This window comes from Henckelia pumila, chromosome 4 (assembly GCF_033568475.1).
Source record: "Henckelia pumila isolate YLH828 chromosome 4, ASM3356847v2, whole genome shotgun sequence".
Classification (NCBI taxonomy): domain Eukaryota; kingdom Viridiplantae; phylum Streptophyta; class Magnoliopsida; order Lamiales; family Gesneriaceae; genus Henckelia; species Henckelia pumila.
This window is the reverse complement of record NC_133123.1, coordinates 14114560-14138757: the sequence shown is the minus strand read 5'-3', so window position 1 is coordinate 14138757 and position 24198 is coordinate 14114560. Positions and strand designations below refer to the sequence as shown.

The following is a 24198-nucleotide window of genomic DNA, read 5'->3' as shown; positions in this document are numbered from 1 at the left end:
GAAATTCAACACATTCGTCGTCAAGATGACTCTGCAGCACATAGATTGAAAGTATTTGATTCACTTATGCTAATTTTATTGCTTGGAATGATCAAACTGGATTTTCTTTTTGGCTAAAAAAGGTTACCTTTTTTTTAAGTGGGAACTCGCAGCCCCTATTTTTTATGCTCACTTAATAATGTCGGACTAACACGCTCTTGAGTCTTGATATTATGAAATGATTCCTATAATTCTTTTTTTTTTTAATTATTCGAATTGCGAATAATTATAAAATCCCAAGAAACATATGAATTTAATTTAACAGCTTTTATTAATGTAAAATGCTTCCAAACCGCGTATAGGCAAGAAACAAGTAATCCTCGGAAATGGCGTGATCTGCGAATGGCATGGCCTTCTGCACCAGCGATGTCTTCAATAGCGCCGCAATCTCACTGATCCTCTTCACTTCCCTCCTTTTCTTCCTCCTTCTCCCCCGCCCAGATCCTTCTCTTCACCCCTCACCGTCGTTTCCAGCCCACCGCAGGTCCCTCTCCGCCGTCGTAAATGCTTCCTCATTCTGCTCGCCTTCCAATCTCACGGCCTCCGATGGCCTCATCAACTATTCCTCCTTCCATTTCTGCCTCTTTGCTAGCAACCCATTTGTCTCCGTCCCTTTCCTCGTTTTCGTTCTTTTTATTCAGTTCTACATCCTGGTCAGAACGGCCCAAGATTACTTCTCCGTCGTTGTCACCAGGCTGGCCAAGCATCTGAAGCTCTCCCCTTCGATGGGCGCCGTCACGCTTTTAGCTCTCGGCAATGGGGCTCCTGATGTGTTTGCATCCGTGGCTGCTGTTAGGGGGGGACAACCCAGAACTGGGTTTGGTGCTATTCTTTCCGCGGGGACTTTTGTCTCTGCTTTAGTGGTTGGTTTCGTCGCTATCTACGCTGCACCCTTTGCCGTTGATCCGGCACCTTTCATCAGGGATGTCTTATTTTACTTGACTGCTGCGTTATTCCTGTTTTACGTGTACTTGAGCGCTGAGATATTTTTGTGGCAAGCGGTTGGTTTTGTTGGATTCTACCTTTTCTTTGTTGGGATTGTGTTTTCCATGGATTTGGGTTATGATAGTGGGAAGAAGATGAATATCTCCAGTGTTGAGGAGGTGCAGTTGGTCTCTAGTGGAGAGACAGCGGGCCGAGTGTTGGAGGAATTAGATTGTGAAAGTGGTGAAGTTACAAGCAGATTACAGGTTAGAGGGGAGCCAAGGTTTGGCTTCTTGAAAGTCTTTGCAAAGGTATGTTTCTTCAATGGATCAAAATTTGTTCCAATAGTAAAAAGTTAGTAATTTTTAGTATTTAATTGCTGCATGTCAGAGATGCTTAAAGCTCAAAATGTAGGCCTAGAAACCTATGATCTTTCGTTCATTTCTTAAAAAATTTATGTTCACTTATCAGTGCTGTAAAGTTATATGCACTAATTGATAGATTCATGTGAATTTTGCATTAACCCTCTTCGCACGCAAGTCACGGTAATGCACTGCCAGGTCAGTTACTGCTTCAGTATCTTGAAAGTGAAAAGTATGAGCAAGATTAGAATACTTGCGTCTTTTTCTCATCATAAAAATTTAATGCCCGATTATATCATAACTTAGAAGAATGATTAATCTTATCTTCTTGATGATAATTTCAAAGTTCAAGAAATTTACTGAAAGGCCAGCATCTCCTTAGTAGTCTAACTTGTGCTGCTTTCCATTAAAAGTTATGCATAATAATATAATTGACTATTTGGATAGACATATTTTTGGCGATCTTGTAGTTCATTTATTGCATGCATGTAGCTTAAAAATATGCACAGAGAAATTTTACTTGGTGATATCGTAACACAGTCAGAATGTATACCTTGCCATTGCTATTCCAGAGGAATAATTTTTGGGGCCAGATTAACCTTAATAGTTGTAAAAAATCTTCACTTAGGATTATAAAAGATTTAATTCTCCATAGCTTGGGGAAGCAGAGAGAGTTTCATGTTGTCCAGACTTTTTTTTGTTTTGCAATTGGAAGAGATGGTTGCGTATACTTGATCTGAGTGGTCTATATCTCAGCCCAAAAAAAAATCACACTCTAAGACTCTAAGTAGAATGTTATTAATTATTTGAGTATGGGAGTGCCAATTGGAAGATGTCAGCTTGTAGTATTATCTTGGTGGTTTCTTGTCCTGAACGTACTATTGTTGATTATATGAAAGCCTTGACATTTACGCCATACCTTAAACTTAGTTTTGTCCTGTAATCAGTTGTCCATGTGTAGGTGTGAACTGACAGTGTGATGGGATTGCCATTCTGAGGCCTTTTGTATCTATTAGTTGATCTAAATTAAGGATTTCTTTTGTGCATATGTTATTTTTATCCTATCAATTCATAAAGTTGTTCGGGCTACTTGACATATATTTTGAAAAACTTTTTCTGTTAAACTTTACCATTACCTTACGATGAATTGCCATACCATTTGACATATACCTTATAATCACAACACTAGATATGTTTTAGTACTATACACCTTTTGAAATTCATATGCAGTTACTATCTTGAAATGATCTTGGAAATCACTACAAAACAATTATAATTTTTTTTTTGGGTTTAATTGAGTTGAAATCCTGACCAAGTGCTACCGATATTTTGGAGAAGATGTGCTTATGATAAATGGTATTGAAGTGCTGGAAATTTTAATCATCTCCCTTTTGTCCACTTCTGTTATTATTTGAGGGATTGCTGGAGGTTGGATGATTTTAAAATTTTTTGGAAGTGTGAGGATAGGCTGGCGTTGATCCTTTTGGATCTCTAATTTTTTCTATTTAACAAAAGCAGGATGAGGAATCAGTTTCTATCTCTGCTGTAGTAGCTATTACATTTGTCTTGTTCTGAAAATAGAGGCAATGCGCAATAGGGAATATCTACTGCATTTGTCTCTGTTGCTGAGACTTTTGTCAAATGGAGCATGCTATTGTACCAAAAAACTATATATTTTAGTCAAATGATACATTTCGGCTGTTATGCCATTTAAGCAGTTCTCAACAACCGCCCCCGTTCAACTCATGGGACTTGACCTCACGACCTTGGCTTGGATTACAATTATTGAATCATGTGTTGCACCATAAAAAATTATAGTACTTAGCAATGGTGTAACTCGAAAGTTTAAATCCCACAAGGTATGAAGCATTACGTTTTAATTGTTATATGACATAAGCAGCCATATAGGATAGTAGGGCAATTGCTTCCCATACACCGAAAAATGTTCGTTAGGATTCTGCATAATAAGCAAATAGTTCAAAAGGGAGGGTTGAATAGACCATTCTAGAACTGTTGAGGTGTTTGTAATTTGTTTCATAAAATAAAAAAAGATTGGCCTTTGGAAATTTCTTTAGTGCAAAAACCTAAAATCTTGATTATCAATGGCTGAAACAGTTGGGCAAGTTTCAAAGCTAGCTTTTATGAGCTGCAGAAGAGTTTCAATTCTTAACCAGGAGGCTGAAAATGATTTGTTTTGGAAGAATAAGGAATGAGCCAAGTTAAAATCATTTCCTTTTTATGCCACTGCATTATTATAGACTTACTATTACCTGAAGAAGGGAATACTTTGTCGGAATATTTTATTTTACTTTTTTATTGGACGATAGGCGATTGATAAACATAAAGCCTTGCATCAAATAAATTGAGTAAAATCCCTTGATATGATAAGCTAACTCCTTTATCAAGAAGTGTGATTAATCTTATCATCTAACTTCACACACTCCCTGATGCTAGATCAATCTATGTCATATTATTTCTAAATCTGTTGTTTTAATCATAATTAAACCCCGTATCAATGTATCTCGACCATTTTAGTTTGATTAAATATTCTTTGTTTTGTCAGATGTCACTAGCATGGGAAATTCCTGTCTCAATACTTCTAAAACTCACCATCCCTCAGACTTCACCGGCTGAATGGAGCAGATTTTATCAATCTGCCAACATTGCTCTTTGCCCACTTGCGGTTTTATACTCTTGCAAATCATTTATGCCTTTAGACCACCCGATCATCTTTCTTCTTCCAAACACTCATCTTCCTCTTTGGTTCGTGGTCTTTTGTGGAAGCTTCTCTTTAGCTATTCTTCATCACATAGTCGAAAAAGAAGCTCCAAAATCCCAGCAAATGCTGTCAGTGGTGGTTGCTTTTATTATGAGCGTGTTTTGGATTTCCACCACGGCAGGTGAATTGCTCAACTGCCTGGAGGCTCTTGGTGTACTTTTGAACTTGCCTGCTTCGCTTCTTGGATTGACAGTTCTTGCCTGGGGAAATTCCATAGGTGATCTTGTTGCTGATGTGGCGGTAGCTAAAGCTGGGCAGCCGGCTATGGCTATGGCTGGATGCTTTGCTGGGCCGATGTTTAATATGCTTTTTGGACTCGGTACCGGTTTAGTGATACAGACTGCCAGTGTATTTCCCGAGGCTTATGAGCTTCATTTCCACACGAGTATTGTAGTTGCATTTGTTTTCTTGATCTTGAGCTTGATGGGATCTTTGTTAGTCGTAACTTGGAGCAGATTTCGAGTGCCTAGATTCTGGGGTTTCTGCCTTGTTGGCCTTTACATTGTTTTCATGGTTGTGAGTCTGGTAATTGCAACATTCTCTTTTTGATTTTTTTTAAGGAAAGGGAATGAATAGCTGCTGCAGCAAAAAAAAAAAAAAAGGAAAAAAAAAATCCACGTTGTACGGTGAATTTCTGAAATGATTTAGCCATTACATTCCGCCATATGCTGCTCTTGCTCTTCTGAAACCAATATGAAAAAATTGCATAGCCCTGAATAACAACTGGAGCTCTCTTTCTACTATTCCTTTTTGCTTTATCTTTAGTAGAGGGTTGGCAGTTGGCTACGCCCACAACCCAATTGAAAACCTAGTGTTTTGTGGTTCAAAAATGTCGAATCTTTGTCTGAATCATCATAATTGTCAGGATTTTTCGGCCAAGGTATTTGAGGTGGACATGACATTTAGTACATCTTACTATTCTTGGATCTATAAGTGATTATTTTCGGTGGAATAATTTCTTGGACATATTAACGAAACTTAGGCCCGGCTTTTTATACAGGTGGGTGTAATCTTTATGCTCAAAACCCATTGAGTGATCGTTTATTTGGGACCTTGGGAGGAGCAGGAACTCTCTTTTCAACACCCATTACTGTAAAGTTATGGAATTGGGAATTTAGGTAGTGTTTGGGAGAGCTTCTAAGAAGCATTTTTCAGCTTTTCATTAACAAAATTTTGAAATTTTGTGAAATTTTGTTAACGAAAGGCTAAGAAATACTTCTTAAAAGCTTTTCTAAACACTACCTTTGTATCTTAGTGTAATTACAGCTAATTTTAAGTGTTCATTTCCCTACACGTTATCCCAACTCGTCGTGTATGAATTTCTCGCTTTTGAGCAGTCAAAGAAAAGCGAGGGGCTAATTGTCAAACCTTTTGCTCCAATCATTTTTTATGGGAATTTGGAATCGGGTCTACAAAATATAATAGTGATATTCTACCAAACAAATCATGTTTATAACTTGCTTTTGTTGGATTATATGAATAATTTACATGACACATCAATAGAAATTCACGTGTATCCCACAATTAACAAAAGTTAGAATTACGATATCACCGCTAACTATAATTATTAATAAATTAATGGAGTTGGTTCTTTATCATGTACAAACATACATTTCTACATGTGTTATTTTCATTCTATTCTTATGAAATTTATAGTACATACTGTTGGAGTTATATCAGTTAATAATAAAGAAAATGATTGGTATATTATGCTAAAACTAAGAAGTTTACGGGTTGATTTTTTTTCATTAAATAAGAGTGCTCGTAACTAGTTGGAATTAATTATTGTAGAACCAAGATTTCATCACTGGGGAGCTAAATTTTATGTGAAAATTTTCGTTAATGAAAATTTGAATATAATTTTTAAATTTTTTTTTATATAATTTTCATAACATAAATATACTTTTTAAAATAAATTCCATCTTAATATAAAATAATATTAATGAAAATAATAATATATCCATTGTTGAAATAGTAAAATTTAGAGAAAAATAAAAACTAATTTATTTATAAAAAAATTAATTTAATTGATAATATCTATTTCTATTTCGAATAATTAAATAATCCTTTTTTTAAAAAATAAAATAATTATATATGTATATGAAATCTTAGTACATGATTATATAATGAGCGATAAAAATCATTTAATTATAAATTTTAATATTATAAAATTGTAGAAGTTTATCCATACTTTTTAATAATCATAGACAAGTCCAAATTAAAAATATAAAACCCAACAAAAATGTAACATAAATGGATAATTTGAAAGCATTTAATTATAGATTTTAATATTATAAAATTGTAGAAGTTTATCCATACTTTTTAATAACCATAGACAAATCCAAATTAAAAATATAAAACCCAAAAAAAATGTAACTTAAATGAATAATTTGAAAACTAAAGAATATTGGCTTGAAAAAAAAACTAAAATCCACTAATATAAATTAAGACATAAAATATAAAATATATAGTCTATATGGGTAGCAATTGGGAGAAAGTAAAAAAAAAAAAAAACACTAAAGTCTACTAATATTAAACTAAAGACTCAAAATATAAAATGTATGACATATATGGATATTGGATAGGGCCGGGGCTCGATTGGGCTGGATTGCAGGCCCGGACTTGTTATATTAATCTTGAGGCAAGTGCTTCGGGCCCCAAAATTTGGGGCACCAAAATTTTAAAAAATTACTATTATGATATATATTTAATTCGTGATCTCATCTCATGAATAATAATTAATTGCCAGTAGCATGAGATTAAGACTTGGAGTATCACTGTTCATTTATCTTTTTATCCACATAAATATTCAACAAAAATCGATAATCAATTCAAAATATCTATCTAGTAAGTTCCAGCTAAAAATCAAATCCCCATCATTTTATGATGATCAAGCTCGCTATCACTTGATATTTGTTTATCGATTCATTTCAGGATATTTTCTAACACTTGACTACATAATTTTTGTGATCCATCAGAAGTTTTATTTACCGAAAGAGGGTTTTTTCAAGTTGAAGTTGTGCGAAACTCATCTCCGATCAACTATGTTATATGAAAGATAAATGATTTGACTATATATTAATCAAGAAAAGAAGTATTGTTTGAGAACACTTTTATGCAAAATTAATCATATTTTCGCTTCCAAAACTGAGACACAAGCAATATTCAAGTGAACATGTACTAGTTCAAAACATGAATTTCACATTTTGTTTGGATGATATTGGCTTTATTGGTATTTGTTTATTAAATATTTTTATTTATTTTTAATTTTATTTATAGAATTCATGTTATTTATACTATCATATTTATCGATAAAAAAATATATGAATTTTAAGCTTTAAGGGCACCAGGGACGGACCAACAGTGGGGGCTGGACTGGGCTTCAGCCTAGTCTAGCCCCCACCCTTAGCCCATATATTAATATATATGTGTATATTATGTGTATATTTTTAAGGTTCAATATAATGTATTTTTTTTTTCTTTTTGGGCTCTTTCAAAAAAAATTTATTTTGAGCTATTTTAATGTTTGATATAGACTAATAATATTTTTTGTTTTGGGTTCTATCAAACATATTTTTTTTGTTTTGGGCTATTTTAACTTTGATTTGGACTAACTAAATTTTCAAATGGAGTTTGAGAAATTTCAATTATATTATACTAATAATAAATTATATTATAAAGATAATTAATTAAAAAAAATTAGACAAGTATCATCCGTATATTAGATTTCAAATGTAAAATGCTTTATTTTTAAAAAAAAATTGTGTAATGATATAATATAATATTCTCTATTAAGTTTAGGGGAGCTAATATAATAAAAGTTAGATTTTTATATCATTATTATGATATTGATATTTAATAAAATTAAAAAAATTATGAAAAAATAAATGATATATAAATTTAGAGAGTTAATTAGATTATATAAATATATATATATATATATATATATATATATATATATAGTCATGATCCACTGCACACCAGTGTGCAGAGATTTTGTGGGCACCGCGGGATGTTTGCGCGAACATCTAAAAAAAAATCAGATGTTCGCGTGAATATTTGAGATGTTCACGCGAACATCACAGGGTGCACACAAAATTTCTGCACACTGATGTGCAGGGGAACAAAATTATATATATATATATATATATATATAATAGATTAGAATATTCAATGCCTATAATTTTTTTGTACCTAAAATTTAGCCCCCTCTAAAGAAAAATCCTAGTTACGTTCTTGAAGGACACCAATTTTTTTACGCTCGCTTCAAGCCTCAAAAACTCAGGTTTGGCATCGGGCTGGAGCCCAGCCCAACCCTTCATATAGGTTAATACTATGCTGCACCTGGAAAAGAACTCCAAATGCAGCAAAACCCTTGGATCATGCAAGGGCCCACATAAAATCATGTGGCATCCATATGATTTTATGTGGGCCTCCCTGATCCAAGGGTTGTGCTCCACACACCTGGTGGAGCATAGTCTTACCCCTTCATATAGGTTCGTCCATGATGTATATGCATAGGTGTGTGAAAGAAGGTCTTGTCGATGCTATTTCATTGAGAGTTGGGAAGTGTTCAATATCCAACGATTCATTATTGTACACATGAAATGTTCAGGCGTGCATTAAAAATTAGTCGTTGATCTAAGAAGGAACCAACATAGAGATAGGAGTTAGGTAGCACGGTTTTCAAGAACGTTATTCGATGTTCAACGCTTACACAAAGTAAACTTTTAGTATTTTTTTTTATTTCCACATTTCCCATGAAAAACTTGTTTTTAGAAGAATGAAATTTTAGTTGGTTGGGTCCGTTGATTGACTATATGTTTTCAAAAAGTTCTAATAATATTCACACAGCCATATTTGTTTTGCTCGAATTCAATATCTTACTATTTTATTATATTAGGATATAAATTATTAATCGAATATATCTTTTTTTAAATAATTATCGAATATATCAAAATTTAATCATTTCAAATAATTTTTTTTAAAAAAATTAGTTTACTTATATGATCTATTGTAATAATTAGATACAAATGTAATGAAAAATTTGTTTTAGTCCACTTGTTTTCACTAATTGTAGATGCACACAATCACAAATATGAATAAAAATGTAATGAAATAAAATAAAAGTGAAATCAATATGTGGTAGATATTGATTGATGTATTTGATCAAAATAATAAGTGGTAGATATTGATTGATGTATTTGATCAAAATTGATTTCACTTTTATTTTATTTTATTTCATTACATTTTTATTCTTTGTGTCGTAGTTTATCTGATTCACATGGTAATACAAACGGTAATCTTGAAATTGACTGAGTGCGTACCGAGGTCATATATATTGTAGTTATACAAAAATTGATTTCAAAATTATAAAACATATAATGTAGTATTTGTAATTTTTAAAAATAAGTGATAATTCTTATTTTGTTATGAAAAATTAATTATTTTTTTAAAAAAATTTATAATAACTTATTTTTAAGGATAAAAAACAAGTCTAAATTAACTGTGAGATTTAGCAAGTGCACTTGATTTGCTGTCACATGGTTATAAAAAAAAATATTATATACATATGCATGTGTACATAAAATTCTCCGCCACCGGCACTCGAAGAAATTAACGTGTAAATTGTTTGAATTAGATTCCCAATAAAAAAAAAAAGAAATAGAAAAAAGGCGATGGAAGTCAGAGCCAGAGCCCCCGGAAAAATCATATTGGCCGGCGAACATGCGGTGGTTCACGGATCCACCGCCGTGGCGGCCGCCATTGATCTCTACACTTACGTCTCTCTTCGTTTCCCGACTCCCTTTGGTACTCAATTGCTCCCTTTCTGACAATGTTAGAGATATGGCAACTTCGAGGAAATCACACCGAATGTTTTGCTGTTTGGCAGGGATTTTGATTTCCGCTCCTAAACTACTCGGCAATAGGGCTTACATGAATCTCAGAATCTTAGTTCCATTTGCTCTTTGTTGATGTTTTGCATGCATTTTAATCGTTTTTTTGAGCAAAATCAAGCATGGGCATGATTTGTTTTTTTCGTTAGTGATCGGATTCATTTTGGGAGTATCCTAATTCTTTCTTCTGATTGCTGGGAAAATGATTGTATGGAACTTTTGATTAAACAGTTTACTTAATCATTATATTTCCACACTTCATTACTTGAGATTTACTTGCAAGATTCGTCTTTTTATTTTTGGTTACTTCATTAAATGGGAAGAGCTTGGAATTCCCTAAGTCAAATGAATTAAAATGATTCTCACACTATTTTGAGCTGCGGGGAAGCTTGTTAGCAGGTGGGGAATAAGTTTGAATTTTAATCTGTGACGAGGCTTTGATTACCGTTGGGAATGGTACTTTGTAGAATTTTTGTAATGAACATGAATGATAGGGTTCCTCGTTGTCAGCAGAGGTTCAAATTAACTTAGAAGGATGTACAAATTTTGATGCTCCACATGGCACTGTGAGATTGACTACTGAAATTGAAATGGCAAAAAATAAAAATTTAAAGTTGATTTAAATCGGTGCAAGACATGAGATATAACACTTTATATTTGAACTTAGTTTTGTGCTTGAAACTTCATGTACGATGTTAGTTAAAAACTGAGTCTTTCCTACTTGAATTTGTGTAAATCACTGGCCTAAACATTCTTTTTGTGGAGTACAACTAGTTGTGTCAGTTGAACAAATAATAATTGTAAAAGTGAAAGCATAAATTAACTATGTTCATGTGAAACAATTAGAAGTTACATTCTATGGACAAACGTACATCAACTGAAAATTGTTAGTTTTCCTGATTGTCTAATAAAACACGGTCACTTCCTCTGCTCAATCTGGTACTTGAGTTTCTTAGTGTTGAATGAAATTGTGGAGAAAATGTCAGACATTGGTATGATGGCACTTCATGATTGAACATATATTTCCAAAGTTTTTTGAGCTTTGAGATGAAGAATTGTCATGGTTACATGACATCTATTATGATTCTTCTTCCAATTCCAATTCATATTCCAATGTTAAATCAATCTGTTGAATTAAAGGTGCTGATGTGATCTTGTTGAACTCCAGATTCAATTGAAATGATATGGAGGATTGATGGAAATCAATTTGTCCATGTAGTTCTAAGGTCCTTGACGCCAGAAAGATCACATGTTTCCTTCTTTGTTCCTTAACAAACTTTTATGCACAAAGAGTTAGCTCCTGCAAATAATATGTTATAACTCTGACGGGAGTACTATCAATAGCAGAACATGACTTGAACTGTGCATTAAATCAGCAGTCCTTGTTTTCATACTTGATTCTGTAATTTGTTTGATAATCATATCTGTTATTTTAACACCCAGTTATCGATTGCTTTTGAATAGATAATGATGATGCACTTAAAATCCAACTTAAGGATATGGACTTGGAGTTTTCTTGGCCTGTTGGAAGAATTAAAGAAGCTCTGCCTGAACTAGGTAGTCATGCCATCTCCTCTCCCTCGTCATGTTCACTAGAGGCTGCAAAAGCAGTTGCTCTGTTAGTTGAAGAACAAAATATCCCAGAAGAACATTCTGGACTAACTTCGGGTGTTTCTGCTTTTATTTGGCTGTACACTTCAATTCATGGGTGTGTAATTTAAACTTTTTTGCTGGTTTGTGAATTTCCTTTTAAGCACAAACTGCTATAATTTAGTTTCATTTTTTGTCTTCATCAGTTGTAAACCTGCTAAAGTAGTTGTCACTTCTGAATTGCCATTGGGTGCTGGCTTGGGTTCGTCTGCTGCCTTGTGCGTAGCCTTCTCAGCTGCGCTCCTCGCTCTATCCGATTCTGTAAAATTGGATTTTAGCCATCAAGGCTGGCAAATGTTCGGGGAGGATGAGCTGGAACTGGTAAATAAATGGGCTTTTGAAGGTGAAAAGATCATCCATGGCAAGCCATCCGGGATAGATAACACAGTCAGCACCTATGGTAAGTTTACGTTCTTGTTTTTTTAGTCTTTTATCCCTCTCATCTTGCTTCATCATACTCATTCTTTAAGAATTAAAAAAGAGGAAAATAGGAAGATCTGGTAAAATAAGAAACTCCAATAGGTTTTGATTCCCATGGGAAATTGAGAATGACTTGTGCCTAATTTCAAATATTAAATCCGATTGCATTTCCTAAAGGAGTTATCAGGATGTTCAATTTCATAATCGAACTGTATGATGTTCATCTTTGTGGACTTTAGAAAACATTTCCAATTACATTTCCTCGAATTACACATTCTGAGAATGCTTATGTTTAATTCGAACATAAGCAAAGCAATAAATTGCATATAACTTTAGAAAACAATTTAACAAATTTTTTATTTTTTATTTTTTGAAAATAATTTAACAAGTTTTTATCTGTGCGTAAATGGACTTTTTTTTAGATGTATAAGGTGTCTTCTAAAGAATAATCATAGGGGCTTCATAAACTCGATGTTCCAACCTCATCTGAAGATCGGTAGATTGTGCTTGGAAGTACCTCCCACACATATCAAGATGTCATTCACAACAAATGTTTTCTGTGGACTACTCCGCAGGTCTAGGTGGATATTTTAAGCACATAACCAAACGATCGTGCCTGATTAAATTGTTGAATAATACAAAGATCTTGCTATGTTTTGTCTCAACGATTCTCAAATCAATGAACACTTTGATGACTGTTTAACCAATGACACTTCTATTTATCAGGCAACATGATCAAATTTAGATCTGGTGAGCTGACATGCATCAAGACCAATATGCCTCTTAAAATGCTCATAACAAATACGAAAGTCGGGAGAAATACGAAAGTTTTGGTAGCTGGTGTCTCGGAAAGGACAATGAGGCATTCTAATGCTATGACTGCTGTATTTAATGCTGTTGATTCCATTAGCAATGAGCTGGCTACAATTATCCAAACACCTGTTTCTGATGATCTTGCCATAACTGAGAAAGAGGAAAGACTAGGAGAGCTAATGGAAATGAATCAAGGACTACTCCTGTGCATGGGGGTCAGCCATGCGTCTATAGAAAATGTGCTTCGAACAACGTTAAAATATAAACTTCCTTCAAAACTAACTGGAGCTGGTGGTGGAGGCTGTGTTTTGACATTACTGCCAGCCTGTATCCGACGTTTATTCTGCTGGTTCTTTCCTTTACTCCTATCTTATCCAGTGGCAGAGGCTGAAGTTTTAAATGTATATATTTTATTTTATAAAAATGTAAATGTCCGTCAGAAATTTTCAAGGAAAACGGGATGGTTCGCCCCCACCTGCCCCTCTCTGGCTTCACCACTGGCTATGTGCTTAAGTATTAGCTTTATATAAATACACACACGCACATATGTATATATGTATCTATATATATTATTAATTTATGATGTCTGGTTCTCTGAAGTTTTCCTTGACTGCATAACCCAGTATTGTCAGGATCAGTGGTTGATAAAGTGATTGCAGATTTAGAATCCAGTGGGTTCCAATGTCTGATCGCAGGGATTGGTGGACGGGGCATGGAAATCAGTTTTACCGGTTCTTCCTGACCTTAGTAGGCAACACCTACGCTGTAAGATTTGTATGTGTAATGTCGAATAAGTACATGCAGATGTGTGCTGTGTTTCCCTGGTTCTGTTAGTCTCGATTTCAGTAGGATTTGTTTTTCTTTTACCTATTGTTGTTTTCATCGATGTTAAACTTCTTTTTTGGACTTGGGGATATCATATTCCCCTTCACTCGAGAAAACTATGAAATCTTGTGCCTCTTCATTGTCCCCATTTTGTTACATTCTAAATTTGAAAATGAACTACCCGGTGTGTCGTTTCTTTTCTCTTATCATTTTGTAGCTGCATTTTAAAGTTTACGTCATGCAGTTCAACTTTCTTGAAGGATATGTTCAGTTTGCTATAATCTATGCATTTTAGAGCGAACTGACTATTCTCGTTGTTATTATAGCTGATGCATGGTTAATATCTTTCTCGCGTCTCCTGAAAATATTAACTACACACCCTCAGCAACTTCTTGCGACAAAAAAGATTTAATATTTTATGCAATAATAGACTCTCTTCTGCCTCTCCATCTCTAGCCATTTATAAGGTAAGATCGAGTGCTTGCAATTTTTCTTTTTTCATTTTTTTTTGCCCCAAAGATCCCTCCAGTGTAGCAGGTGGACTAGGTACATCACTATCGATATACATCATTGGAAGTACGAAAGGGGAGGGGCTAAAGTGACGTTCTGTGTAATACACTTATTGATAGAACCAAAAGTGTCTCTATCATGAGAAAAAGGAACATGTCCAACAAATATTGCTGGGGCGAAAACGCGAATGGGCTTAAGCTTCGAGCAAGATGTGAGTGTCTGTTGCTCTGTCATAACTATGCTTCTTTCCAGGACAGCCAAAAAAATGAATTCTATAGCAATCAACATGATATCCAGCATTCAGCGAGTAAATTACCAGACAGATGTGTGCGAGTACCGAAAATCGCTCCTTATGGGATCGAACCTCCTATAGCAGCCGCCACTGAAAAGCAGGCTCACCGTATTCAATCAGAGGTTTATTGATATGGTCGAGTGCTTTCCTCACTAGCGCAGTAGCGCTCAATGATTTTCAGGCTAGAGCCTAACGAACTAGAACAGCAAAAACCCAAAATGTATGTACAAGTACTGGCAAAGTTCATAATAGACTGGTCTTGTGCCCTGAAAAATGTAGGTATCAAATTCACTATTGTTTCCCCATTATAGAGGTGTGAACTTGAGTGTGACGTCCGGGGTTGAAAAGAGACAGGAAGTGATTGTCGGTGTCAAGATGTTGTAAGGACAAGGAGTGGTTCCTGTCAAGTTTCGCCGGAAAGAACCATGTTTATATAGTGAGAACAGTTTTCGAATCTGAAACATTACATTGACTGAGATACCCTTGCTCATATCTCTATTTTAGTACAAGTTTAGTTTTAAAAATAATGTAATTTTTGCAGCAAAGACAAAATTAAAAATCTCGAACCAGTCATTCCAAATTTTACTCTCAAAAAGAATATTCATAATGTTCCTTGAAATTTTATTAACAAACAATTATTTTATCCCACTAAATATCAATTTATAAATTTGTATCTATGTCAATATACTGAATTTTGCACTTGATTAATTTAAATAATTTATTTGGCTAAACAATTAAGTTCGTTACTTTGTAATAACCATGTTATTATTTAAATATTTGTGGATTAAAATACAAAAATAAACACGTATTGAACTAAAAATTCTTTTTCAGGAAATTTCACATAAAATCTTTCATCTGCGTGCGTGCCGCGATCAAAAGAAATGTAAAGTGAACACAGTGAAATTGAACATTTTTCACCTAGTTGGCATTCAAGTTTCAATTTACTCGTGTGTGCGTGTCTTTATATATACATATATATAGAGATGAAGCCAACGGGAATGCCAATTCTAAGGGCCATTTCTCAATTTTTGCTTATCTATATATATATATATATATATATATATTTTTTTTTTCAAATTTGCAATAATAATTCATTTTCTAAATAATTTATCAATGTCCATCCTTTCATCCAATAAAAAATCATTTTCGTTCCCTTAATTGACTTTCCTGGGTTCTTATTAATACACACACATATATAATATATATATATATAGTTTTGAGATGGTGTATATATATATGGTAAAATTTATAGGGATATTTGAATAAATACATGTTTCAATCATCTATTAAAAAAACTATTTAGATCACACGCAGGCATATACACACATATATATATATGCATGTATATCAGTGTATGTATGTAAAAACATGAAATTTATTTGGGAATTCGATAAATAAAAATACGAAAATCGTTTATGATTATTTGAAGATAAACTTGGCACATTCAAATAAATACAATTTAGACAAACTTGCAAAAGCTAACAGGTGCTTCGAGAAATGAAATGTGTTCTATTCAAACAAAAAATGAGACCGGTATCCAAAAAAATATATTTTAATAATACTTTCAAATTTGTTAAGTTTAACTATTTCCAAATATACATTATTAATGTTGTCATTTCACAAAACGTAACATACGTATATAACACACACATATGTAACCAGCTGCATGGATCCAAATGTACTCCCACTGTCGTACGTACATGTGTCCTAAACTCAGCTTGTTTCATTTTTCCATCAACACGTATCCCCTTCCCCCTCTCATTTTATACAATGCCCGTTGCCCATTTGCCCAATTTATCCCATTTCCAGTCAACCTACACAAATTGATTAATGCAAAGTACCCCATTGAAGTTTTGCTTACTTCAAACACATATTTCTTTCTCTATATATAACACATCTAATTCATGTCTCGTTTCATACCAAGTTCCAAAGTTTTGGCAACCAAAGCTTTCTTGAATCCCACTTCTTTCCCTTGTTACATCCCACGTTTACCGGCTAAAGCTACTCGTCCTCCGATTCAACATCGTTCTTGTGTTAGATCAATGGCGTCGTCGACTGGGATCGGGCAGCCGCCCCAGAAGCAAGATACTCAGCCTGGGAAGCAGTACTTGATGGACCCCATTCCCAAATCAATCTCCGATGATTACAAGCCATCCAACAAGCTTCTTGTAAGTATATGCACAAAGATATAGATCCCACGTCGGTGGGATATTATCCTTGAGAGTCGTTCGTATTCATGGTTGAGTTAGGTACAAGTTCATAATTTCATTGCGATGTGTTGCAGGGTAAAATTGCGGTGGTGACCGGTGGTGATTCGGGCATCGGGCGAGCTGTGAGTCACCTGTTTGCCTTAGAGGGCGCCACCATTGCATTCACGTACGTGAAAGGTCAAGAAGACAAAGACGCAGAGGACACAATTAACATACTGAAGGAAGCCAAGCACCCAGATGCCAAAGACCCCATCGCTATACCCACGGATTTGGGTTACGACGAAAACTGCAAGAAAGTGGTGGAGGAGATCGTGAAAAAATTCGGCCGAATCGACATACTCGTGAACAATGCGGCGGAGCAACACTTAGCCAGTTCTGTTGAAGATATTGATGAAGAAAGGATTATAAGAGTGTTTAGGACTGATATCTTCTCCTACTTCTTCATGACCAGGTACAGTAATTCTCAAAATTTTGATAAATTTCCATATCATGGCAGCATTTTCTTCTACATAACCCGAAACAATCCGGTGAAACTCTGGTGAGACACAAAACATACATAGTCGTGGTTAATGAATTCATAACATATGGACATTTTTCATGTGATGTTTTGTAGGCATAGTCTGAAGCATATGAAGAAAGGAAGCGCCATCATCAACACCTTATCACTAACAGCCTACATAGGCACCCCAAAGTTATTGGATTACACGGCCGCGAAAGGGGCGACCATAGCATTCACTCGAGGCCTGGCGAACCAGTTGTTGGACAAGGGGATTCGGGTGAACGGCGTGTCGCCGGGGCCTACATGGACGCCCGTGAACGTAGCAGCTCTAAGTGAAGAGGAAAATGCTGAGCTAGGAAAGTCTGAGGTGCCCATGAAAAGGGCGGGCCAGCCGTACGAGCTCGCGCCGTCGTATTTGTTCCTGGCCTCGAATGTGGACTCGTCGTACATGACCGGACAGGTCCTGCACCCCAACGGCGGCACAATTGTGAATGGTTGAGTTAGATAGCTATTGCTCATATGTGTATAGATGAATAACGGTAACAATATAGTAGTTATTGTGGGAGTTTTCTGTGATGTTCACTTTATGCAGCTGCTGGCTGTGACCATGTGTATTCTGTTACATGAGAGAAGATATACTTTATATTTTCATGGTGTTTGTGTTACCAACAGCCCACCAATGTAAACCTTCGTCGCACTCTATTGAAAGAGTCAAGGAGACACTATAACTACAACATAACTGGTGTCTAGAAACTTTTCTAACGAGACGTGCTTATGTGTGGATCTTGGATAATGCAGCTGAACTATTACAAAAATATTAGCCAACTGCAATCCAATAACAGAGATCCCGGAAAAGGGTCACTATGCAGCTCTAACCTAATCGCCGTACTGGTCATCTCTGCTAGGAGTCCACCTATCATATCGATGCAAATGGCGGGTTTGTGTACGAGGTCGTTCCTCCTTGCCAGTATAACTCCTTTCTATAGACGAGGCATCAGAACTAGACAACCTCTTCTTCTCCCGATAAGAATGTCTAACTCGACTGTGCTCCTTGTGGATGCGATCTTCGCTAAATGAATGCTGAGGACTAGACAACTTCTCGACCTGATGAGAAGGTGTCCTCCGTGTCCTGTGCTCCCGAGTGTCATCCATTTCAGCGCCGCCTCTTTTCCTTCGCGGTGGCGATGGGTCCTAATTAAAAATTAGAATATCGACCGTCTTACATTTCGAAATTGTAACATTGTTTGCTGCCAGAAGGGCCAGCAAGTGTCAAGTTAACAAGTTTGTCATCGAACAAGATATGAAACTAATCAAATTGTGAAGTACCTACTCAAGGATTTTCGATATTTTTAAAAATTTCTCAGAGAACATCAAGTACAATGCTTTATTGGGTTTTAATCCTAACTGGAACAGATGAATCTATCCAAAGCTCAGTCTAAGCAAGCTGGTGATATCGTTCAAAACTTCAAATATATTTCATTCAATAGTCAGCATGCTTAATGATCCAATGGTACCCTTACCTGAAAGCGCGACATGTACCTTCCTTCAGGAGGAGGTGGTATTCCAAGCCTCCTTAAATCATCCCAAGGAATTTGTCTCCTAAACATGCAACAAAACACATAAGAGCTCTGAGCTCGGAAAACATCACTGTAAAGTATTTGCGGAGATGGATTTGGGGAGGTGTATGCTTGAGATATTTCCCTTTAGAAAGCATACAACTATAGGTAGGACAAGAGTCGTGCACAGATCGTCGACTAACTGAATCAACTAGAAAAGGAACTAAACAATTCGAAAGTCGAAAAAATTGAGATGAAACTAATAATTTGGGATCCATTTCAGGCTTCATGTTCCAATAATATTCTTTCCATCTTTATTGTACGAAAATAACTTTGACAGGCCACAAAATCAAACTGAATTTGCATGCGTGAGGTTCTAAATCATATAAGAAAAGAATGTTTTTTTGTCTCGAGGAATATTACCAAGTTCATTTCAACACATTCTCACATAGTCAATTCCTTCAAACCCCAACATATCATTAGCTAAAAAACCCTTTTCAGCAGAACTCAAAAGCTAAATGTTGCTTTCCACACAAAAAGAAAAACAACTAAGCATTTACAGTCACTCAAAATTACGATGGTGGCTCCTATAACAATGCTAGGGAGCATAACAAGAATATAATTCTAGCTAAGAATTTACAGTTCACCGCAACTAGCACGCAGTAGAAGTACTGCTTTAAATCATCCAAAATTAGTGGTTTTCTATCTGATACACAATCCTCATCAAGTGGAACAATCTTGTTATCTTTCAAAAAACCCGGGATTCTGCTAAGACGTATTTCAATAATCTTCAATTACCTTCAATTGTCCAGTCAAGTGCTTTGCCTCAATGGTTTAAACTATATAACAAATGATGAAACAATAACATTACTGAATTTTGCAAGAACTAGAAACAAACTACAGTATTCTTCCTCTCCCGCCATCTCCATTGGTTAATTGGCTTTGGACAGTAAACAAACCTCATTATCACCATTAATGCATACCAATTCATCCCTCCAGTTGGTTAGTTCTGTCTAGTGTCAACGCTACATGCACACTCACAAATCCATGTTAACACTCCCTAACTCCAATCTCTCCGAAAAATTCTTCTCTTATTTTATGATATGACTCTTACTCAACCTCCCACATTTATGACCGAGAAAATGAGGGTGATTCCCATCCGTAACTGATAAACACTGCTGCGGTTTCTTTAAACAATTTGTCTTACCACAATTTGACAAACAAAGAGGAAATATTATGGAGAACTAGAATTCAAGTTTTTGTTAAGACACCGGTGAGTATCGTATTTTAAACAATCGGATAATTAAAATTTTAATTGATTAATTTTGGTGAGTATCGTATTTAATTGATTAATTCCACCAAAATTAATCCAAAAAAGTAAATAAATAACCAATTAATAATATTTATCCCTTAAAGACGGCAAGTTGGTAATATATAACCCAAAAAGGGCCTTTTTGCATTTTAAATCCATCTTAATTTGTCTATAAATACTTGATACTCTCTCCATTTGGGTAAGTGACTTTTAATTCCAAAAGCTCTCTCTTTTTTACTATATTTTGGAGGTGATCGGGGTTTTCGGGGGTAATCCCAGCGATTCTAACGTCTGTTCGTGAAGTAGGTGACAGTCCAGAGGAGATCAATTATTGGATTTTTCGATATGTTAGCTGACCCGTTGGAGCAAGAGATCATTCAAGTATTTGATCCCCTGATTTGGTAGACCACCCGATTCCCGCTAATTCAGGTAGTTGCTTTTCTTGTCCGTATCAAACATAAAATTCAAACATAAAATTCATACCAGGATAAAAAGATAAAATCATTAAACATTTGCTAGTACACAAGGAAAGATGGACATACAGTGGAGCACGGAATGGTCTTTCTCGTCCCCCAAAACGAAGTTGTCCTGATTCTTTCTTGCCGCCAAGACCACCTCCTATCAAATATGATGTAACTTTCAGTCCCTGAGTACAAAAACATCGCGAAAGAAAACTTTTGACTCACCTAATCTTCTTGGAATCCAACCAGGCATCAAATGCTGCCTGTTGTAATCAACTAAGATTTCAGAATCGTCAATAATCGTATGATGAGCATCCTGAAATTTTCCAAGAACGCATAATCATCAGTGAGACTCAAGGTAGAGTGAAGAACAAAACATGGTTGCTGCAGATTTCAGTGAGTATTAAGAATGTATCACATGTAACAACAAATTTCCACATATTGACACAATCCAGCAACACTGGTTTTCAAAATCTGGGAAGATGCCATAACTCAGAAAAACAAAGGAGTTTCCATTCTTTGTGAGTATTGGTACACAACTGGTGTATCATCATTTGTTGTCTGAGGATGTGACAGAGTATCATGCCCATAAATTCATAAACTGGATAAGGAAGATATTTCAGCTCCGGGAGCCTCGTATCATTGGGAAGGGTCAGCAGAGGTCTGAATTTTTTTTTGACAAACAACATATCAGCGTTTTGGGGGAAAATCTTGTTGAACCACTGGCAATAAAATTTCAATTTTTAGAAGAGTGAACATCGAGTAAATGCATGGTTCGAGTCGAAGGTCATTTTCTTTATGGATAAAAACTACCCATAGTGTATAATGGGTTGCTTTTCCACAAATGAAACGCCAAAGTGGAGTTTATGTTATCTTTATTTGGGATTCAATAATCATTTTCTTGTCAAATTTAGATTTCCAGGAGCATATGACCATTATTGTTTGACATATATGTTCCTTACTTTTCTCACTCTCTAATAGTATATGATAATATGAAGAATCTTTGTTATTAATTGAAACAAAGTTTCTCAGAGAAGCTACCTTTGTACAATAATCGAATCTTGTTTCTAGACCATATGGACTTTAATCTATTAGCTATTGTTATGGTGCTTTACCCATCTGTAGTTAAATTCCTATGAATTTCCTTTTGGTTCACCATTCACCCCGAAAGCGACCTTCCTTTTTTAAACCAATTTTCAAGGAACTCGAAAAACATATTTTTCTCTTTAGTAAAAATCAATGTAGTTGGTTTACAGAGCTTTCTTCTCGACTCAACAACTTGGCGCACTTGTATGACGCACAAAATTTGGATAAGAAGCAAATTTACAGCTAACAATCATGGCCAATATGCATAACCTTGTATGCTTGACGCATCTCCTTCTCTGTTTCAAACTCAACAAACGCATAACCACATGAGGCACCAGTCACTGCAAACAAATAACTAAGGTAAGGTTGATCCTTGAGGTAAAAAGGAAATAAGAATGCATATTTGAAATTCTTTCAAACAATTCCTGTGTCACCAAAATCTAAGGAAGGGGGAAGTTCTAGTGACTAGCTTGAAATGGCAACATGAAATTTCTTTAAATATGATCCAAACCCATTTCGCTGTTAGATTAAGCTCAACCCAGTAATTCACTAATCCCTTTGAAGCAAAGGAACTGGAGGAAATTAAAATATACCTATATGCCTGACCAAGCGCAAGTTCTTGATCCTCCCATAGGCATCCATAGCCTGAAACAGTAAACAAAAATAATTCCTAGCAGAACATAACAACAATGATTAAATTTATTTCGAAAGAAAAACCTTTCGAAGAGTATCTTCAGTGGTGAGATGGGAGAGACGACCGACGAAGAGAGTGCAATAAGGGTCTCCGATAACTTTAGGGTCTCCAAACGGATCGTCTGCAAAAATAAGAGCAGGATTAAAAAAAATCATGAATTGAATTTGAATTTTGAAGCATGAGCGATAATCGATTGACAAATAGTAGCAGGCAGCAAAAATTACAAAGGGCGGCATTGGAACAGAGAAGAGCTCTGTAAACGCCGTTGTCGTGTGGAAGAGTGTCGGTTCCGTCGATGCTTCCGGCTTGGATTGCGTGGTACGAGCCGGCGTAGAACACTGAATTTACGCTGCTGCTACCCATTTTCACAACAAAATTTAATTTAATTTTTTTAGAGGAATTGAACTTCTTGTTGACTTTTATAGTAAGTAGGTATTCGAAATAGACTTTTTTAGAGTTTTAAAAGTAAGTGGTATTCAACCTGACTTTTAAAAACTCTACAAAAGTATAAGTTAGGTGTATTCAATCCAGAGTTTTAATGACTTTTAGTGATTTTTTAAAATGATAGACTTTTGTGGAGTTGATGGATTTTTATTGACTTTTATAGAATCTCACGGATTTATAAACAGATTTTCATGGATTCTTTGTAGACTTTTGCAGGATTTTTATAGAAATTTGTAAACTTTTCATACAATTATATGAATTTGTATCTTAAATATATCTTTTTTTTTTCTTTGAAGTAATAATTGTTTTACATAAATAATAACTTTATGGAAAAATTGCAAATTTAGTCATGTATGTTTTACACTTTGCGATTTTAGTTCTCTATATTTTCACGTTTCAGTTTTAGTCATTCATGTTTTATTTTTGGCAATTTCGGTCCTTTTTATTCAAAAATGCTTACGTGGCATTGTACATGTCAGCTCCACATCAGCACTAAATTTGTGTCACGTCAGCGCCACGTCGGAAAATGATTAAAATTGCCGAAAAAATTAAGATAGCGGTTTGCGATTTTGGTCCTATATGTTTTCACATTTAAGTTAGTCCTGCATGTTTTATTTTTGGCAATTTCGGTTCTTTTATTCAAAAATGCTTATGTGACATTGTACACGTCAGCTCACATCAGCATTGAATTGATGCCACGTAAAAAAAAGACTAAAATTGTCAAAAAAAATAAAAATAACGGACTAAAATTAAAATATGAAAATATAAAGGACTGAAATCGCAAAATGATAAACATACAGGACAAAAAAATAATTTTTCCTAAATTTATTTGAAATATTTTTTTAATTTATTGATGAAAATGGATTTCATTTATTTTAAATGTATATATATATATATATATTATTGTAACAAAATTATAAACTAAAAACTTTGCGATTGTGTAAAATTATTTTTTTAAAAAAACATATGATAACTTATAAATTATTTTATCAATTATATCATAAAAATTTATTTATTTATTTATCATGTCTGTTATCCGCTATTCAAATATTTGAATTAAATCATATTATAATTTATTGAATCATATATTATTATCATTAAATATTATAATTATTGATATAAATCATATATTAAAAAGAGCAAAATATTTGAAAATTTTCAAATTTTTAAATAATATTTTTTCTTTTGATTTTTGGAGAAGAAGGAAAAAATACATATATAGGAGAGAGTGAGATAGAGAGGGGTGAGATAGTGAAGAGTGAGAAAATGTGAGAAAAAAATATAAATGATGGGTTTTATAAGTTTAAGAAATACATCCAAATCTTTGGGTTAGACCAAAGACATTTTTTTACAAAATATAGTTGTACATTAAGCATTAATGTTTGTATGTCCATGATTTTCATGGAGTTATTAAAAGTTCATTGA

The 24198-nt window shown here is 34.7% G+C and overlaps 4 protein-coding genes across 7 annotated transcripts; 3 read left to right on the top strand and 1 right to left on the bottom strand.

The window, feature by feature from the left end:
* Nucleotides 1-321: 321 nt before the first annotated feature.
* On the top strand, nucleotides 322-5494 carry LOC140865112 (cation/calcium exchanger 5). Its single transcript, XM_073269624.1, has 2 exons — nucleotides 322-1274; nucleotides 3889-5494. The coding sequence occupies exons 1-2, from the start codon at nucleotides 387-389 to the stop codon at nucleotides 4651-4653; spliced, it is 1653 nt and encodes a 550-aa protein (XP_073125725.1). The 5' UTR covers nucleotides 322-386; the 3' UTR covers nucleotides 4654-5494.
* Nucleotides 5495-9710: 4216 nt separating this feature from the next.
* On the top strand, nucleotides 9711-13848 carry LOC140866799 (mevalonate kinase). Of its 4 annotated transcripts, XR_012144975.1 has the most exons (6): nucleotides 9711-9915; nucleotides 11466-11709; nucleotides 11798-12051; nucleotides 12798-13211; nucleotides 13508-13692; nucleotides 13734-13848. XR_012144975.1 is itself a non-coding variant. In XM_073271849.1 (5 exons), exons 1-5 carry the CDS (start codon nucleotides 9783-9785, stop codon nucleotides 13624-13626), a joined length of 1164 nt encoding a protein of 387 aa, XP_073127950.1. In that variant the 5' UTR covers nucleotides 9711-9782; the 3' UTR covers nucleotides 13627-13848. The 4 variants fall into 4 exon arrangements, 3 of the variants coding, with proteins under 3 accessions (XP_073127950.1, XP_073127949.1, XP_073127952.1); XM_073271849.1 differs by having other exon boundaries at nucleotides 13508-13848; XM_073271848.1 differs by lacking the exons at nucleotides 13508-13692; nucleotides 13734-13848 and having other exon boundaries at nucleotides 12798-13501.
* Nucleotides 13849-16215: 2367 nt separating this feature from the next.
* LOC140866800 (glucose and ribitol dehydrogenase-like) lies at nucleotides 16216-17719 on the top strand. The gene is made up of 3 exons (XM_073271852.1): nucleotides 16216-16679; nucleotides 16796-17172; nucleotides 17335-17719. The coding sequence occupies exons 1-3, from the start codon at nucleotides 16416-16418 to the stop codon at nucleotides 17717-17719; spliced, it is 1026 nt and encodes a 341-aa protein (XP_073127953.1). The 5' UTR covers nucleotides 16216-16415.
* A 113-nt stretch (nucleotides 17720-17832) lies between these two features.
* On the bottom strand, nucleotides 17833-22737 carry LOC140866801 (U11/U12 small nuclear ribonucleoprotein 35 kDa protein). Its single transcript, XM_073271853.1, has 8 exons — nucleotides 22554-22737; nucleotides 22353-22450; nucleotides 22229-22280; nucleotides 21906-21976; nucleotides 20775-20865; nucleotides 20631-20706; nucleotides 18741-18819; nucleotides 17833-18411 (listed from the first exon to the last, which is right to left on the bottom strand). Exons 1-8 carry the CDS (start codon nucleotides 22690-22692, stop codon nucleotides 18097-18099), a joined length of 921 nt encoding a protein of 306 aa, XP_073127954.1. The 5' UTR covers nucleotides 22693-22737; the 3' UTR covers nucleotides 17833-18096.
* Between the last annotated feature and the right edge of the window lie 1461 nt (nucleotides 22738-24198).

Excerpts from the sequence above, each read along its gene's own strand:
- LOC140865112 (XM_073269624.1), top strand. The coding sequence starts at position 387 with ATGGCCTTCTGCACCAGCGATGTCTTCAATAGCGCCGCAATCTCACTG. Across the intron at positions 1,275-3,888 it reads TCTTGAAAGTCTTTGCAAAG|ATGTCACTAGCATGGGAAAT; the intron begins GTATGTTTCTTC and ends TTGTTTTGTCAG.
- LOC140866799 (XM_073271848.1), top strand. The coding sequence starts at position 9,783 with ATGGAAGTCAGAGCCAGAGCCCCCGGAAAAATCATATTGGCCGGCGAA. Across the intron at positions 9,916-11,465 it reads TCGTTTCCCGACTCCCTTTG|ATAATGATGATGCACTTAAA; the intron begins GTACTCAATTGC and ends GCTTTTGAATAG. Across the intron at positions 11,710-11,797 it reads CTGTACACTTCAATTCATGG|TTGTAAACCTGCTAAAGTAG; the intron begins GTGTGTAATTTA and ends TGTCTTCATCAG.
- LOC140866800 (XM_073271852.1), top strand. The coding sequence starts at position 16,416 with ATGTCTCGTTTCATACCAAGTTCCAAAGTTTTGGCAACCAAAGCTTTC. Across the intron at positions 16,680-16,795 it reads AGCCATCCAACAAGCTTCTT|GGTAAAATTGCGGTGGTGAC; the intron begins GTAAGTATATGC and ends GATGTGTTGCAG. Across the intron at positions 17,173-17,334 it reads TCCTACTTCTTCATGACCAG|GCATAGTCTGAAGCATATGA; the intron begins GTACAGTAATTC and ends GATGTTTTGTAG.
- LOC140866801 (XM_073271853.1), bottom strand. The coding sequence starts at position 22,692 with ATGGGTAGCAGCAGCGTAAATTCAGTGTTCTACGCCGGCTCGTACCAC. Across the intron at positions 21,977-22,228 it reads GCGCTTGGTCAGGCATATAG|TGACTGGTGCCTCATGTGGT; the intron begins GTATATTTTAAT and ends ATTTGTTTGCAG. Across the intron at positions 18,412-18,740 it reads GGTACATGTCGCGCTTTCAG|GACCCATCGCCACCGCGAAG; the intron begins GTAAGGGTACCA and ends ATTTTTAATTAG.